This window comes from Typha latifolia, chromosome 7 (genome assembly GCF_019914945.1).
Source record: "Typha latifolia isolate L0001 chromosome 7, TyphaL0001v2, whole genome shotgun sequence".
Lineage (NCBI taxonomy): Eukaryota > Viridiplantae > Streptophyta > Magnoliopsida > Poales > Typhaceae > Typha > Typha latifolia.
Window position 1 is genome coordinate 3,675,111 of NC_133092.1, and position 16,572 is coordinate 3,691,682.

The following is a 16,572-nucleotide window of genomic DNA, read 5'->3' on the forward strand; positions in this document are numbered from 1 at the left end:
TAAAATTGATGGTAATGAGATTAGAGATGATGATGATGATGACAGTGATAGTAATGGTGATAATAACGAGACTTAGTTTGATGACGGTGATGATAGAGATGAGACATATGTTCCTGTTACACAACCTTTTTAGAAATGTATTATTTTTATAGAGGACTTGAGTCTGTAGATAGTACGACATCAAGAGAGATGCGCCCACAGAATGATATAAGTTTATTATAATTATCATTATATCAATCACACCCACCAGAGCTACAACACATTTATTATACTCTATATCCACAATTTGCATATGCTTATGATGTGTGTGCCTGTGTCGATGATGTTCATTCCCATGCATATTTAATATCCATATCATATCATATCATAGGAGAAATATAAAATTCTTATTTTTATAAATACTATGTGAAATGTTACAATGAGCAATACTATCAGTGAATGAGTTGTGAAAAATATTAATAGTATTTAATACAATATTCTTGTGCTATTTTTGTACCAGCAAGTGAAGATTTTGATCCTCGTTATTTTACATTCAACTAGATATTGAATTTAGTTATTAAACTATTATCAATTTATATTATGTGTTCAATTATATTATAGAGTGTTCAATCATTAATATTAGTTTTATGAATATTTTCAATCATAGTATGTGTTGAATAATATTTATATTTAACTGTTGATTTATCTTTAATAAAGTATATCATTTAAAAAATAATCTAAAGATAAAGAATTATAATGTAGCTTTTGAACTTTTAATATATATATTTAAACTAAAAACCAAAGATTGACATATCAAAAACTTAAAACATTTTTAAATATCCCAAAAAATTTATTAAAAATATTATAAATACGTGCCAGTGGCACGTAGGGGTGTGCCAATGGCATGGTCATTGTTGATATGACCTGTTGGAAAATTTGATTTGAATTTGACATTATATGGTGTATACTTTAAGTGATACTAATCATTTTCAGATCATGAATACTAGGTCCAAAGACAGTTTATTTGCATTTATCTCTTGGTCGCAAATTTAGCATGCATCTGCTGAAGTTTTCTTTTCATTAGCATATTATTGTTAAATGCATCTCTTAGAAATTCAAAATATACTGACACAGTAGATAAGAAAAAAAAATGCAGGACTTCATTGTTCATGGTTCTTACGGATGGTCAAATTCTTGACCTGAGTTTTTTGTTACTGTCATCTTTGTCCTAATTAACTTTTCCTATTGAATTTATTCTAGCACCTTCGAAGTTGTAGTTGTTTCAACAGTCATTGGTCAATAGAATCTCAGGAATAGTTGATGAGGATTTATATCCCAGTCATATGCTAGATTTGAGTAAATTTCTTGCTCTCTAAAAAGTAATGCTTTGTTAACTTTTCTCTATACAGCCCATCTCTAACCCATGTTTGCACACCTGCTATGTATGGCTTGTTTCCTTTCATTTCTATGCTTGAAGATCGATTGTAATTAGAAGAACTGACCTGCTGTATCCAACTTTTTAGGCATTAGGACCAGGTTTTTCTCAGTTTGCTGAACCAGTATTTCATAGGTGTATCAATCTTATCCAGACCCAAGAATTAGCAAAGGTATTCTCTTTTGCTTTTGAGTTTCTCCTCATTTACTTTTAAGTCTTAATCATCTTTTGGTTTGTGCTACTGTTTTTGGTTGGTTCATTTGAGTAAGACCGATAAATGGACCTTAAATTTAAAATCCATAATACCATTGTAAATAGCATATTCTTTTCTTGTACATAATTGTTGAGTATAAAAGTTCATCATATTTATATTGTTCTCTTCTAAGTCAAGTTTCATGACACATGTTAGTTTTTGATCTCAAGACTTAAAATTGGAATCATTAGTGGCTATGTACCTCAATACAGTTGAGATAAACGAAGCCCTAAAAATAATTATTCTAAGTGCACAATGACGTTATTTTATAAATATCTAACTCTAGTAAATATAATCCAACAATAAGTAAAGATGATCAATGTAATGTTACCATTAATGTGTCTCCAATCAAATTGAAATAACAGATGGTTTAAAACGTAAAGACTAATAGAACTAAGAATGAAAAGAGGTAGATCCTAAATGAAGGTGGATTTCAATGCATCTCGCTGAGTCACTACATTAATCAGTACATGAAACTATTAGAAGAGAGATCTCATGAGCCAATATTCTTAGCTCAATGAATGGAATTGACTCAAAAGCCAAATAAATTTGAATTCATACACAACTTTGGGTAAATCCAAGTTCAATGATATAAAAAGACAATTTTGCTAAGCATATTTATAATAACAATAATAATAACGACACAAGCAATAACAAAGTAAGTCATATTCCACAACATGCTTAGTATCAACATACTGAATTTGTCTCAATAATAATTATGTTATTTATCTCAATTGAGTCAATGTTTTGTGGATCCACATTAACTAAAGTCACCTCGAGATGGCGTTGGGGTCTTTTCGTTATAGCTGATTCAGTTAGAGTCATCGGAAAGAATCATTATATGATAAACGCATCCTGTCTCTTTTTCTAAAGAATATATCAGGAGGTGTCATTATATAATAAACACACCCTATCTCTTCCACTAATAATTGAGAGAGATTAGAGTTACCTAAGAAAGTCTTTTGATTTAACTTAAGACTATTGCCTAATCTCATTAGAGTCACCTAAGAAAGTTACTGTAATAATCTAAAATAATTTACCTAAACTTTCAGGTAAACTTGAGTCACCACGGAAAGTCACAAGTGATCTATGTTTTGGGACTATTCCCTAAGTCATACAAAATATCTATTATGTTTTTTTTGACAAATATATATGATCATTAAAGTTGCTAATTGCATGAAGTATAGTAATACACCGAGTCATATTTTTTGCACATAGAAATCTAATAATTAATATACACACACAAATATACATAATCTGATAAATAGCACAAAGTATAAGACGAATAAATATGTGAGTAAACTCACTCGCCTGAATATAGATAAAAATATTGAAATCTCTAGTCCACGTGTTACAGCAAATCACAACCTTAAATAATAACATATTTAAATTTAATCAATATCATAATTTCTGAAATTTAAATTAATTAATTATTAAATTGAGTTACTTCAAACCCAAGGCTTGGGCTGGGCTGCAATTGGCTTGTAGAACAAAATTTAGGATTAGATTTTGATTTATAAGGTAGGTTTTTTTTTATTTTGATTTGGAAACCGAATTAGATTCAGAGTGGCTGGTATTTCCATAGCCACCACCTCCTCGTCGCGTAACGGGCGAGAGGAGAAGGGTGACCACATGTGCGCAATTTGTTTTTTCAATTCTTAATGGACTTGTAATAATTTGCTACAGCACTGACTGGAAAGATAACCTATAAGTGCAACTGAAGTGTACTATAATTATGAGATATCATATTTTGTATTCTTTTAGCATGGAGGTCTTACTATTTTGGTCTGTCAGATAAAGTTTTTTGGGCTTTTTATTATAATATTAGATAATTTAGCTAATATTCATGTTTGCTCACTGAGAAAAATGACCACTGGATTAGTTTGAAGGTGTTACCTTCACAAATTCAAACTTTCAAGTGACTAACTACTGCTCAAATGAGTAATTTTAACTATTTAAGTAGCGCTAGTAATTTTGTTTTAAGTCTTCTGTTTTTTATCAATAGTCAGTCTGCTTGTTTGCTGGTTGTGAGCGCTTCCACATGTGATTAGGATTCTATTTATTGAAACTTCTTCAAAGTTAGCAGGAATTAAGGAGCAATTAGACAAATTTGCCTTGATTGTGGTTAGGGGTGTAATCGAGCCTAGTTTTTATCAAGCTTGAATTGAAAATAATTTTGAGCCTAGATTTGTGATCAAACTTGAATTGGAATAATTTTAATTCGAGCCAATTTCGAGCTCGAGCCTAAACGAGCTGATCAATAAGCAATTCTAAACCTTAATCAATTCATACCAAATTTTGAGCCTGATGAAGCTTGAATTAAATTTAGCTTAATGAAGCTTAAAATAAGGTCTAATTCAAAAATATAAATTAGCAGAATTATCCAAGTACTTAGAAAAGATATATTAGGATCAGAATTTAGAATCAGGGTACATAATAATTTACTTAAATAAATTTTAGAATATAACATAAGTATAGTGTAGTATAACAAGTATTATTCATTATATATATATATAATAATAATTATTATTTTGAGCCTTATCGAACCTACTTGATCTAGAGAGCTCATGATCAAGCTTGGCTTGAAATGATTTTTTTAGCCTATTTCGAAGATCAAGCTCGGCTTAGCTTGACTCATTTCTGAAGCTAGCTTGATCGAGCCATATCGAGCCGAGCTCGAGCCGGCTTGATTATTTTGACAGTCCTAATTGTGGTCTCCTTGGCATCCCCCAGACAAGTTCATGCTGGCCTCTATCTTGGCTGATGAGGGCTTAAGAAAATGATTAGGGGTTTGAGAAATTATGTTAAAGCATAATAATGTATCATCTTGGATGCACCTATACCTAGAACTCTAGCGTGTTTATGCTTAGGTGATAATCTGTGCCATAACTGTCTGTTTTGTATGTTAAATAATCAGTATAAGGTGCATTGAACTCAGTAATTCACCTAGTTGCTTCATATGGCATTCAGCAATACAAATTAGAGTGTACCCCTTCTGAATTGCATTCTATATGTCATTGTAGATCTTATTAATTGCTTGTGACCTTTGGATTTTAATTGCAGATTGATCATGTTTCAGCCGGTGTTCCATATGATAAAGAGTTTGTTGTCTGCTCATTGGACTTGTTAATAGAGCTTACTGAAGGCCTTGGAAGTGTCATAGAGAAACTGGTAAATTTTTTTCTGAAGAATGATGAACAAGTATAAGTCTCCTAAAAGTAATTATCATAATGGTTAACATGTATGGAGTTGCTTTCCTCTTAGTTTCTTCTCATTTTCTTGACAAAAAGGTGTGTCTTGATTCCTGATATATTTCTTTTGGTCTTTTGGTACTGAAAAATGTGATACTTGTACATCGACTACATCCATGTAGAGGACTTTATAAGATACAACTTGATGCCATGGAACTATATACCTTCCATCACCTTAAGACTATACTAAAAGCAGTGATCTTAGAGTTCCCTTAGTTTGAAATAAGGTTTTGGAAATCCTTTTTCAAAGCATCAAGTAGGAAACTTGCCTTCCTTGCCTTAATGTCTGACCAAAAGATTTTACCCACCCACTAGTGTGTATTTTATTACAATTTTGACTAAGTGAGGGATCAAATGTATAGACTTTTGACCCTAAAAGGGCTTGGGGTTTGGAAATCCCTCTTCTTAATACCCCTATTCTCCCTTGATGAAAGAGCATGTTCTTCTCTGAATCAAGCCTGCTAATACGGATACCAGAGCCCAGACAATAAGATCTGAAGAAGATCATCGAGTGATAGCCTCTTTAATTGCACTTTAGTAAGACAGAAGACAGATTTGATAGTACCTTTATTTTGAATTAGGAAAAGCAATATTAAGAAAAAGCAATGTAACATTTGCGTAATATGAATTCCCAACATTCATGTGCATGTGAATAAGTTGAATTATTTGTCTCTCAATCTATTAGAAAACTATTTATGGATAGATAAGTATTTAACCCGGAGAAGGCTTAACAGAGATCCAATTTATTTAACCCTATACTCTTATCATATGAAAGGAACATATTTGTAAAAAGGAGGAATAAACTAGTTTCCATAAGATTTAATATCTATATCTTCAATACATTTTTTGAGACAACCAATTTAATATCTACATCTTCAATACATTTTTCGAGACAACCAATCTTATAGGATCCATTTTTCTCGAACAAATGAACTAGGAACATCCAAAATAAGCTTGACAGTAATAAATTTCCAATCATAGAACAAAATCAATTACTGACCAAAGAAGCTATTTCAATGACCTGAAAGGGCAAAAATCTTATGATGATATAGATGCTTGATGTGGTGATCATTTCGAGCGTAATATTCCTAATCGTAATCAAACATGAATGGATAAAAACATTCTGTGCTTGAGAGAAGGCATTAGTCATCTAAGTCAAGCTAGTCATTAGTGCATAATGTATACCTTTTTTAACTTCCAAGCATCTATGTCACGACCCGAATCGGAATCATGATCAGTCATGTACCTTAATACGCTTGAGATACATGAAGCCTTACTAAAACTATCTAAGTATACAATGATAAAAATTAATTAAAGAGAAGAATTTATTTTATATAATTTAACCCAATTGTAATAAAAATAACTAATGTCATCACTAATGTATCTCTAAACAAATTGAATTAACAAATAGTCTAAAACATAAAGACCAAAAGAACAGAAAGGTAAAGAGGTAAGTCCTAAGTGGAGGTAGGGTCTTGGTGCATCTCGCTCAATTACCTCGCTACCCAATATCTGAAATATTAGAAGAGAAAAGTCTATGAGCAAACAACTATAGCTCAGTGAGTGGAATCCATTCGAAAGCCAAATAAATTTAAAATTTATAACGTTAAACAAAAATTTAAATTCAGTGATATAAAATGACAATTCTATTAAGCAAGTTCTTAGAGTAATAATAATAATGACAATAATAATAATAATAATAGAAAGTCATATTTCATAACATGCTCAGTTTCAACATAGCAAAATTTTTCTTAATAGTAAAATGTCATTTGTCTCAATTGGATTTATACCCTATGGATCCATCAACTAGAAGACACCTCAAGATGACGCTCGGGTTTTATCTTCATAGCTGATCTGGTTAGGGTTATCAGGAGGTGTCACTATATGATAAACACATTCTATCTCTTCCACTAACCGTTGAAAGAGATTAGAGTCACCTCAGAAAATCTTTCGATATATTCTGTGACTGTTTCCTAATTTTGCTAGTCATTTAAGAAAGTTACTGCAGTGATTTGAAATAGGACATTTTTCTGGACTTCTAGTTAGACTTGAGTCATCACAAAAAGTCGCAAGCGATTTATACCGGGATTGTTTAGTAAATCATACTAAATACCAGTTATATTTTTTCCCACTAAAATTTGCAATTTGTATGAAGTATAGCGATGCACTGAATTATATATTTTTTGCACAGAATTATAATAATTAAATTGCATACAGAAAATATAATAAATAAATTTGTACACTAAGAACTACGTGGTTTGATAAAATGTACGAAATACAATATGAATAAATATGTGAGTGAACCCACTCACCTGAGTCTAGGTAATACAATTGAAATTTCTAATCTCCAGTCCACATGTTAAAAATCATCACTTTTAAATAATAAAAAAATAACATAAATTTTAATTTATCCCTAATAAAATTTATGAATTCTAAAACTAAATAAATGGCTAAAATGGGTTGATTTAAACCCATTGGATTGAGTTGGGTTGTAGCTGATCCGTAGCTCACCTTCTCTTCTCATACTAATTGGGTTGGGCCAAGGCACAACTTAAAATCAATGAAGGACCGGGCTGCAGATTATCCCACAGCCCATAACTTACTATGAAAGGGTCGGGTTGGGTCTAAAACCCAAACCCAAACCGTAGAGAAGAAAAGGATTGACTCGGGTTGAACTAGAGCCCAATCTTTTCTTCCCCAATGAGATTGATGAGGGAGAAAGAAGAAAGGAGGAAAGGGAAGTGAGAGAAGGGTCCTCACGACCACGCCGACTACACGAGGTGGAGGAGAAGCCACTGGCAACGACCAACAACCTTATTCCTTGGCCGGTGGCGATTCGAGCCATAAGAGCTTTCCCTGAAGGCAGCCATGGCATGAGGACAACGACGTGAAGCTCCTGAGCATGAGCAGCGGCAACTCGAAGCCGTCGGTCAACATGATTAGCCGACGAAGCTGCGATCCTCTAAATTATGTATTTCTATTTTAACCTATTAAACTTTAATTAAAATTGAGGGATAGGAGAGGGCTTACTGACGAGTCGCATGGTAGTCTCCTATTACTCCGATGATGCTTCGGCGGTACGATCTCATGTTATGACTTTGATGGCTAAGAAAGAAAAAGAGGAAAAAGAAAGGAGGCTGGGGTAAAAAAGAGAGAGAGATAATTTAGGGTTTAATTTATATAGAAAAATTCAAATCTAAATCAGATTTGGATTTAGCCGAAATACTCGCGGCTGTCTCGTCGCATGTCGATGAGGGAGAGGGTGAAGGGTGCGCATGTGCAGTGCACATGCGCTCCAAAACATATTTTTTATTATTATTATTCTTATTTATGATTATTTTTATTTTTAGTTCTTATAGTTATCCTCTCTTGGCCTAGCAATTCTACTACTGTGGTTGTTGACGTTGTTGACAATGGCTACGTAATATTTCGCATCAACGAATAAGATACTCAGTATATCAATAATGATTAGACCCGAAAACTATTATTGAATTGTTATTCAATGAGCATTCTCAATATTATGCCTTGAAGAGGACTTGTTATTTTCTTCTTATATATGAAGTTACAAAGTGGTTGCGTTAGAATTCATTATACCCTTCTTATCATCTATGACATCATTAAAAATAGTTCTATAGTTTTTCACATTATAATCATAATGACAGAAGGTTTTCTTAAATAAAGATGTTGAGAGTCTAACATAGTAAAAAAAGAAAACCACCGTTCTTTATCAGTTTAAACTTTTAAAGTAATTGATGAGTTAATATGTTATCTAAGCAGAGGTCCTAAGTTTCAATTTGCTAGACTATATGTTGTATAAAACAAAAGAACCTTCGCCTATTTAAGTTAAGCCCACTTCTTGGCCTCTCAAAATATTTTGAGCCTAGAAGTGAGGGGAAATGTTAGAGTATAATATAATTTAATAATTGTTCTCTATCATTTTAAGCTTTTAGAGTAATTGATAAATCAACAAAAGTGGTAGATTTTTATAGTAGTATTCTTTTGTAGGCGTGAGACCAATCTGTAGGAAGTTGACTAAAAGCTTGATTTACTTTTAATCAAAGATATTCTATTATAGCTATGTACCCTTAGTGCTCCTAGTGTGGTAGATAACGTAATCTGGCATTTCTTGCATCTTTTATAGGTTGCACAAAGCAACTTGAGGGACCTACTTCTGCAATGCTGCACAGATGATGCTGCTGATATTCGCCAAAGTGCCTTTGTTCTTCTTGGGTACCTTGCAAGAGTGAGTTAAACACATTGATGGTCAACAGTTTTGGCTCTGGCAACTTGCTTCCCTACCAACTGTAAATGCTTGAATGGAGCACATCTTTCCTTGATAAACAGGTTTGCTCTGTTCATCTTCATCCTCGCCTGCTCGAGTTCTTCAATGCTGCAGCCAAACAATTGGTGATGTACTACTAGACATTCCAAATCTTGATATCTGGCAGGCAATCCTCATAGAATTTCGCTATTGCAGAATCCTCTTGCAGTCAAGGAGGTTGTATCAGTGGCAACCTATTCTTGTTGGGCAATTGGAGAATTAGTGATTAAGGTTAGTGCATTTGGTGCCAAGTACTAAATATGTCCAGTAAAAGTGAAATTGTAGTTGGCCATCATAGGACTAATATATTATAGGAATATTGATTTTTTTTTAATTAGATGTCATTGTGATTTATGGTAACTCCACTATCTAGCATAACAAGACCGTCATTCAAAATTTTCTTTCTTCTTAATTTCTTGATTTTTCTTTATGGTTGAATCATTGAATCAGTTCCTCTGCAAAAGTACTGATTTTACAATTATTTTGTTTGTGTAGCATAGCCTTTCAACTACTCTCATGTATGACCAGTGCTTTAATGAAGGTGGTAACTCTGGCATTGGTAGGGAGCTATGAGCTTCTTTTTAGCAATGTCGAAGCTTGTGTCAAGCATGAAATCTGACACAGGGATTTTCTGTGTTAATGGCATGAATAGCTTTTTAAAATTGATTGCATTACTTTTCTATGTAGTAATGTCTTATATTTTATCTTTTAACAAAGAAGGACATCATTATTTAGTTTGTTAATCAAGGACTCTTCATTTTTATCCCATTATTTGGGTTATTTGGGTAATACTTTATGCTCTGACTTGTTGCTATTCCAGTTTAGTAAATTTGAGTATGTAATCCTCTTCCTTCCTTTAGATCCAACCAAGGACCTACTGATTTAGGTAAATATTAATGCATTCCCAAACTGGAGACATTATTTTGGAGGAAACTATGTGTTTATATATTATCATGTATAGAGGTGTGTTTATGAAGAAAAGCACTATAGTAGGAACTTTATGACATTTAACTCAACAGTACTAAGATGTGATACTCTTAAAAGGGCAAAGTAAAAAGAGTTTATGATCTACTTCAGTGCTCGTCAGTAGACAATTTCATAATGAAGTGATAATGAGATTCAAGGCAGTTGTTTTGGCAACCCGTGCATCATTCCATAATTATACTTTGTCATCAGAATTTAATGCGTCAATGGATGTTGACATTTGAGATTGTTTTGTAAGCAATGATACTAGAAATTTCACTTCTATTTCTGTGATTCTATTTCAGGTTAATCAAGAAGTCTCTCCTGTAGCATTGACAGTCGTTTCTTCTTTGGTTCCCCTTCTTCAAAATGCGGGGGTGATTTGATTTTTATGATTTTGTTTGCCAGTCTTTTGAGCTTTTTTACGAATTTATTTGCCAAGTCTTTTTAGCTGATCTTCTGTGATGATTATAGGGTCTCAACAAATCACTTCTAGTAAGCAGTGCTATTACTCTCGGGAGGCTTGGCTGGGTCTGTCCAGATTTTGTAGCACCACACATGGAACATTTCATGGAACCATGGTGTATTGCTTTATGCATGTGAGATGTTACATTCCTTTTTTTCCTTTTCAATGACTGGTAACATGTTTTAACTTTCAGTGTAGCCTTGGTTGCTTTTTTGTTAAATGGAAGTTTATTTTATGAGATATTTGATAGATAGGCATTGATGTATGTAATCATGTAAATTTGTAGGTTGCAAATAGGATGGTGTACATTTTTCATGATGTGATCCTGGTTCAGTCAATAATAAACTAGTTCTTTGTGGCCATCATGTTTTTGGATTAGAGCATGATAGATCACCTCCCGCAAACTTAGGGAACTTGAGTCGTATGGTCCGGACTTGAGTCTCCCTAAACGACCCGTCTTTATAGATTGCATGTCCTCGTTCCTCTCGTGGGTCCCTTTCGTCACGTGAAGGGGGGCCCATTGTGGCGTCGACTCATGACTTATTATTTCAAATCGCTGCCTGCCCTAGTCACAGGTGGCTCGGGCCAATCTTTGGCCATGGGTCGCTCAAGCCCTGGTCTTGATGTAGGTGGTTCATGCCAGGGTCTATCCTGTTTAGTTTCAAGACAAGCCTTGGTTATGGGTGGCTCGGTCCAAGCCCGAGGTGCAGGTGGTTGGGGCCAAGCCTTAGGCGCCGTCGACTTAGAACAACCCCTAGTTGTTGGACATGATAGAGTTTCAATGCGTCGAACTCCATCTCATATGCCTAACCCTAGTGGAGTCAGCTATTTATGCACACGCCTAAGGGATGGGTCTGTTCCAAAACCTAGGGCGTCCACCTTTTTGACCGGTTCAGTGCTTATCAGTTCGAGAGACACATCGTTTGCCGTTTGCCATGGTTCTGCCGCACGCCTCTCTGCTTGTGTCCGTCATGTCCATTCGTCACGGAGTTCACAAATAGTGAATACTATCTTTGCCATGGACGCTTGTATCGAGCCCAATGTCTCGGTGAATTGATCCAATCAGACCCGTATCACATGACTATAAATTATAAAAACCATCTTTGAATAGTTGGTTTAAGTCACATGGTATAGGTTCTGAGTTTAATTCTTGCTAAGCTTATTTGTTATTTACAATATAAACATCCCTCCATTTAAATTGAGCCTATTTCTTGGGTTTATCATCAAAAATGTCTCTAGCTTGGAAGAGGGGGAGTGTTTGAATATAAAAATGACCATTTTCTAACAACTTAAACTTTTGGGTCAGCTAGTTATCGAACAATATTATGCTATTTTTTCCTGGATGACTTTTAAACTCAAATCTTTCTATCAAAGGTGAATCAATTCCCAATCATTATATGTCAGTTGAACCCACATTTTTACTGCATGCTATTGCAGAATCCTTCATGTGGGGAGTGTTTGAATATAAAAATGATCATTTTCTAACAACTTAAACTTTTGGGTCAGCTAGTTATCGAACAATATTATGCTATTTTTTCCTGGATGACTTTTAAACTCAAATCTTTCTATCAAAGGTGAATCAATTCCCAATCATTATATGTCAGTTGAACCCACATTTTTACTGCATGCTATTGCAGAATCCTTCATGTCATCTTAGCTTACTTATCTCTAACGATCATTCCTTGCATGAGGCACCATCCTTACTGATTTTTATTTTGACCCACTCATAGTGACAGAGAAGCATTATAATGGATTGCTGTGAGTGCATGATTGGAAATAAATTTAGTTTACATACTCATCTTTAGTACCAGAATAGCTATCTACTTCTATTTAGTGTTTGGAGGTTAGCTATATATTTATATGTGAAAGAGGAACTTTACAATACCACAACGAGAAACGACTATACCATCTAGACATTCATTTGTTGTTCTAATGCTATGGAGGATCTGGGATCCAATGAAGTAACTTAAGGGTCCAAGGGGTTCATCTGACCCACCCCACATTGATGACTTGGTCCCCTTGGATCCTCCATTATTCAGAGAACTATGCCCCTTCTAACCTAATCTTCTGACAGAGACACAAATATTGGTTGTGTTCTTTCGATTTTTCTATGTGATTCATTTTTTAACTTGTACACATGGATGAGATAAGAGGTAATGAAAGCTGATATATCTGAAATTTAACTGTTTCTCAGCCATCACACATTTTGGTTTTTATGGAAGTCTTAAGTAGGTTTTCCATGCAGGATAAGAGACAATTCTGAGAAAGAGGATGCCTTCCGTGGCCTTTGTTCAATGGTGTGTTCACTTATTTCTTCATGGTACATTAAAGGCTTTTGTTGCACATAAGTATGCTGAAGTTTGCTTTTGTCTTGTTAGGTGAAGGCAAATCCATCCACTGCTGTGAACTCATTACCTTACATCTGCAAAGCTATTGCAAGTTGGCATGTGAGAATACAAACTCTATGTAGAAAATCTCGGATCTACCATTTAATGTAATTTTTAGCTGATTTCAATCATCTATCAGTACATAAGAAGTGAGGATTTACACAATGAAATTTGCCAAATTTTGATCGGCTATAAACAGGTAAAGTTTCCTTTGTTTTTTTTATCAGTCCTTTCCTGATGGCTATGATTCATACTAGTGCTAATATAACGAATTTTCTTGCTGCAGATACTTGGAAATGGAGCATGGGAACAGTGCATGTCCACACTAGAACCAAGTGCTATGCAGAGACTGTCAAGATACGGAGTATAAGAGTGCCCAAGGATCCTACTCTATGGCTGTTCAGTACCATGTTAGTTCATCTTCCATCGAGGAAGATGAAGTACTAATTGGCATTTGGTTTGTCAACCGCTAGGAATAAGATGTATATAAAGCATGTGATTTAGATGCCCAACAGTGCTGAAAAGATAGTCTTTCCTGGACTAATACATACCGACCTAAAGCACAAGACAAGTGAAAGTTGTTTTCCAGAAAATGCGAGGGATTGGGCACATCAATGATCAAACAACTTCCAGAGAGACCGATTCCTTCCTTTTTTTTTTTGCTTTGTATCCATAGAAATGATTTGGAGCCGTTTGGTGCAATGTGTTTGAAACTGCTGCGTTAGCAAACTTAGCATGCATTTTGGGATACCTGTCTGATTTATAGGTTCTATAAAATTGTGTCTCAGATTGCCAAATAGAGGTCTATGTGCTGTGTGTTGACATCTTATATAATAAAGGAAAGGTTTTAAATATGTTACTGTTACTATAGTTTGGAGAGAAAATCTGATAAATATTTCTTGTAGTTGTTGATTTTATATTATTTGTTTATAAATATATACCATTTAGGACATTCATCATCACGACAAGGCCTTATTTTATTTTTTTATTTTTCCAGTTGTTGAGGTGTATCCGTGTATGAGATTTTTTTTTGTTCTCAAGGATTCATAGTGTCTGAAAATGACAAGGAAAGGATATACACATTTTTCTTGGTCGTAGTTTATCCACATTTGTTTCAGTATCTTAAGTTAGTGTTACCTGGAGTATTTATATAATTTTTACGCTCGAAAACTTTTGCACAAAGGTTATTGACGAGCAAATATGCAGAGATATCAGACTGGCTTGATCTGTGTTAGGCTTGTTAGCCGTTATCATTTAGTGAAATGTTAATAGAAATCCAGTGCCTTTTCACATATTTGTTGTTTATATCCTATATTTTTTATATTTGCAAATTAAGCTCTTTGTTTTATGAAATATGTGCAGAAAGTATATGTTATTACTTCTGCTAATTAAACTTATCAATTCCTAGGTTAACTTAAATATTACGAAAATCCTTTATTTAAACCAATTAAATATTCTACTCATCCCAAAATACTAAATAATTAAAAATATTCTTATCAAAATATCTTACCCAAACAAAAGGACTACAGGAAAATTTGATGAATTGTATAACCCTTGATTTTATAATGTACCCAAGAAAATAATATACATCATGCCCAACTTTTAATTAAAAAAAAAAGTTTTAATTTAAAAAGAAAAGAATATAATTAATTCCCTTTCCCCAACTACTTACCTCGGGCAGTTAGGTTGGTGTCGTTGTGGATCACGAAAGTGGATTCTCTGCAAACCTGATCCGAGGAAAGAGACAACCATGTACGTGACGTCCTGCAATTGGTGACCAAACCGATTTAAACTTCTCGGTGTGCTCACGTGATAAACTGACACTTGGTTCTAAAGAAGAGATAGAAGCCAAAAGCCATGCATACTTGTAGGAAGAAAAGAAAAGAAAACCTAGGAACAAATCACATCAAACTCATTTAATTATGCATTCAATTTGTCACAACTAACTCATTAATAAGGACTAGAAGAATTGTAAAACCCCAATCTTAAAACTCTTGCATATCTGCCCAACTCTATTGGTTAAGTCCAATACTTTGGAATATACATACCAAAACTGTTGTTAATGATTCAGACTCCCAGAACTTGATATGTGGTAAGTCAATAGGTAAACTTTTATTCCAAAGCCTATGAATGGGCTCGACGGGTCATAATAATTAGAGATAATGACCGTCGATAGCTAACCTTGTATCTTTTATAAAGTCTTTCTAAAATATAAAGCCAGTCATAATTACTAGAGATAATGACCGTCGATAGCTAATAGTATATTATTTTATAAAGTCTTTTTAAAGTATATCAATGTCTAAGATGTTCTTCGTGATAAAGATTAAAGTATTATACAAAGAATATAATAAATATTATAAAGGTAATATTTGTGGGTATACCCAAGCACTATCTTTTGCCTTTGTAGTAATTGGGGTAGCTATTTGGTACTTATTTTGTTCCCCACTTGTTATTACTCGGGGCGACAGCGTGGAACAAGTATAATATGCAAATAAATAAAGTAACCATAATAATTTAAAAAAAACAAAGGAGATTATATTAAATTTATCACAACATGAACATTATTTATAACTAACTCTATAGGGTTACAGCCACTCAACAGTGAAAAGAAAACATGAGCAGCTGTCTCATCATGCAGTGAGCAAACCGAACAATAAGGATCTATGATAAGTCCCCATATGAACGAAGAGAATATTTGAGTGGTAGTTTCTCTCAGCAAAACTTTCATAAGAAGGCTTTAATTTATGTAGGAATGCTAAAAGTTTAGAGACTTTTTTATCTGTCCTAACAATGTTCCTTACTGAGCGAATTTCGAAGATAGCAATAGGCAGTTTTGGAGGACGCCTGAATAGACGGGACCGCCAAATCTAGCGATCAGCTCCACCATTAAGGGGGATACACATGTTAATAATCTTATGCATCAAGTCGGCCCCAAAAGCTGAGTAAATAAGGTTTTCATTCCACCTACCATTGATGATTAGGTCGAGACATTAGGTCCAGAGACATTAGATAGAGACGATATGTAATTCATGTTCACATAGATAGGCTAGTGATCCAAGAGGATGGGTGACATCTAAGGGTCCTGTCAGACATCCAAACCCTTATCACTGCAAATCACTTTGAGCAGCCCACCTCTTATTTCACGCAAGGCATTAAGAAGGAGCCTCCAAGCCTAGGAACAATGTTTAGGCTTGTTTTTAGCCCAAGGATAGGGGATGCAATAGCGAGCCCTCATAACCTAGGTCCACAAATCACCTTCTCCATTTAGGAGTTTATGGATACTCTTGGCTAACAAGAAAATCTAACATAACGTAGGTCCCTGATGCCAAGCTCACCATTAACTTTGGGTTGGATAACAGTGTCCCAGCCAATCAGGTGAAGACTTTTGTTAGACTTGCCTTTCCTCTAGAGAAATTTACGCGAGATTTAGCAACCTGATCAGAGTCTACGGGCATAGGCATAGAGTTTAGGACTGAGTTAATTAAAGTAACCTGTCTAGCCTGATTAAAAAAAGTTC

The 16,572-nt window shown here is 34.3% G+C and overlaps 1 protein-coding gene across 3 annotated transcripts in view; it reads left to right on the forward strand.

Moving 5' to 3' along the window:
* LOC140791880 (transportin-1-like) overlaps positions 1-13,909 on the forward strand; it is a 39,290-nt gene extending 25,381 nt beyond the window's left edge. For 2 of the 3 annotated variants that reach the window (XM_073142588.1, XM_073142589.1), the window contains exons 19-29: positions 1,503-1,586; positions 4,731-4,838; positions 9,060-9,161; positions 9,263-9,325; positions 9,396-9,470; positions 10,508-10,579; positions 10,677-10,801; positions 12,914-12,965; positions 13,047-13,115; positions 13,195-13,254; positions 13,342-13,909. In XM_073142588.1, the coding sequence (XP_072998689.1) occupies positions 1,503-1,586; positions 4,731-4,838; positions 9,060-9,161; positions 9,263-9,325; positions 9,396-9,470; positions 10,508-10,579; positions 10,677-10,801; positions 12,914-12,965; positions 13,047-13,115; positions 13,195-13,254; positions 13,342-13,425 (894 nt within the window). In that variant the 3' untranslated portion in view covers positions 13,426-13,909. The remainder of the gene's footprint in view (positions 1-1,502; positions 1,587-4,730; positions 4,839-9,059; positions 9,162-9,262; positions 9,326-9,395; positions 9,471-10,507; positions 10,580-10,676; positions 10,802-12,913; positions 12,966-13,046; positions 13,116-13,194; positions 13,255-13,341) is intronic. The other variant, XM_073142591.1, reaches the window with a different exon arrangement.
* The last annotated feature ends 2,663 nt before the right edge of the window (positions 13,910-16,572 follow it).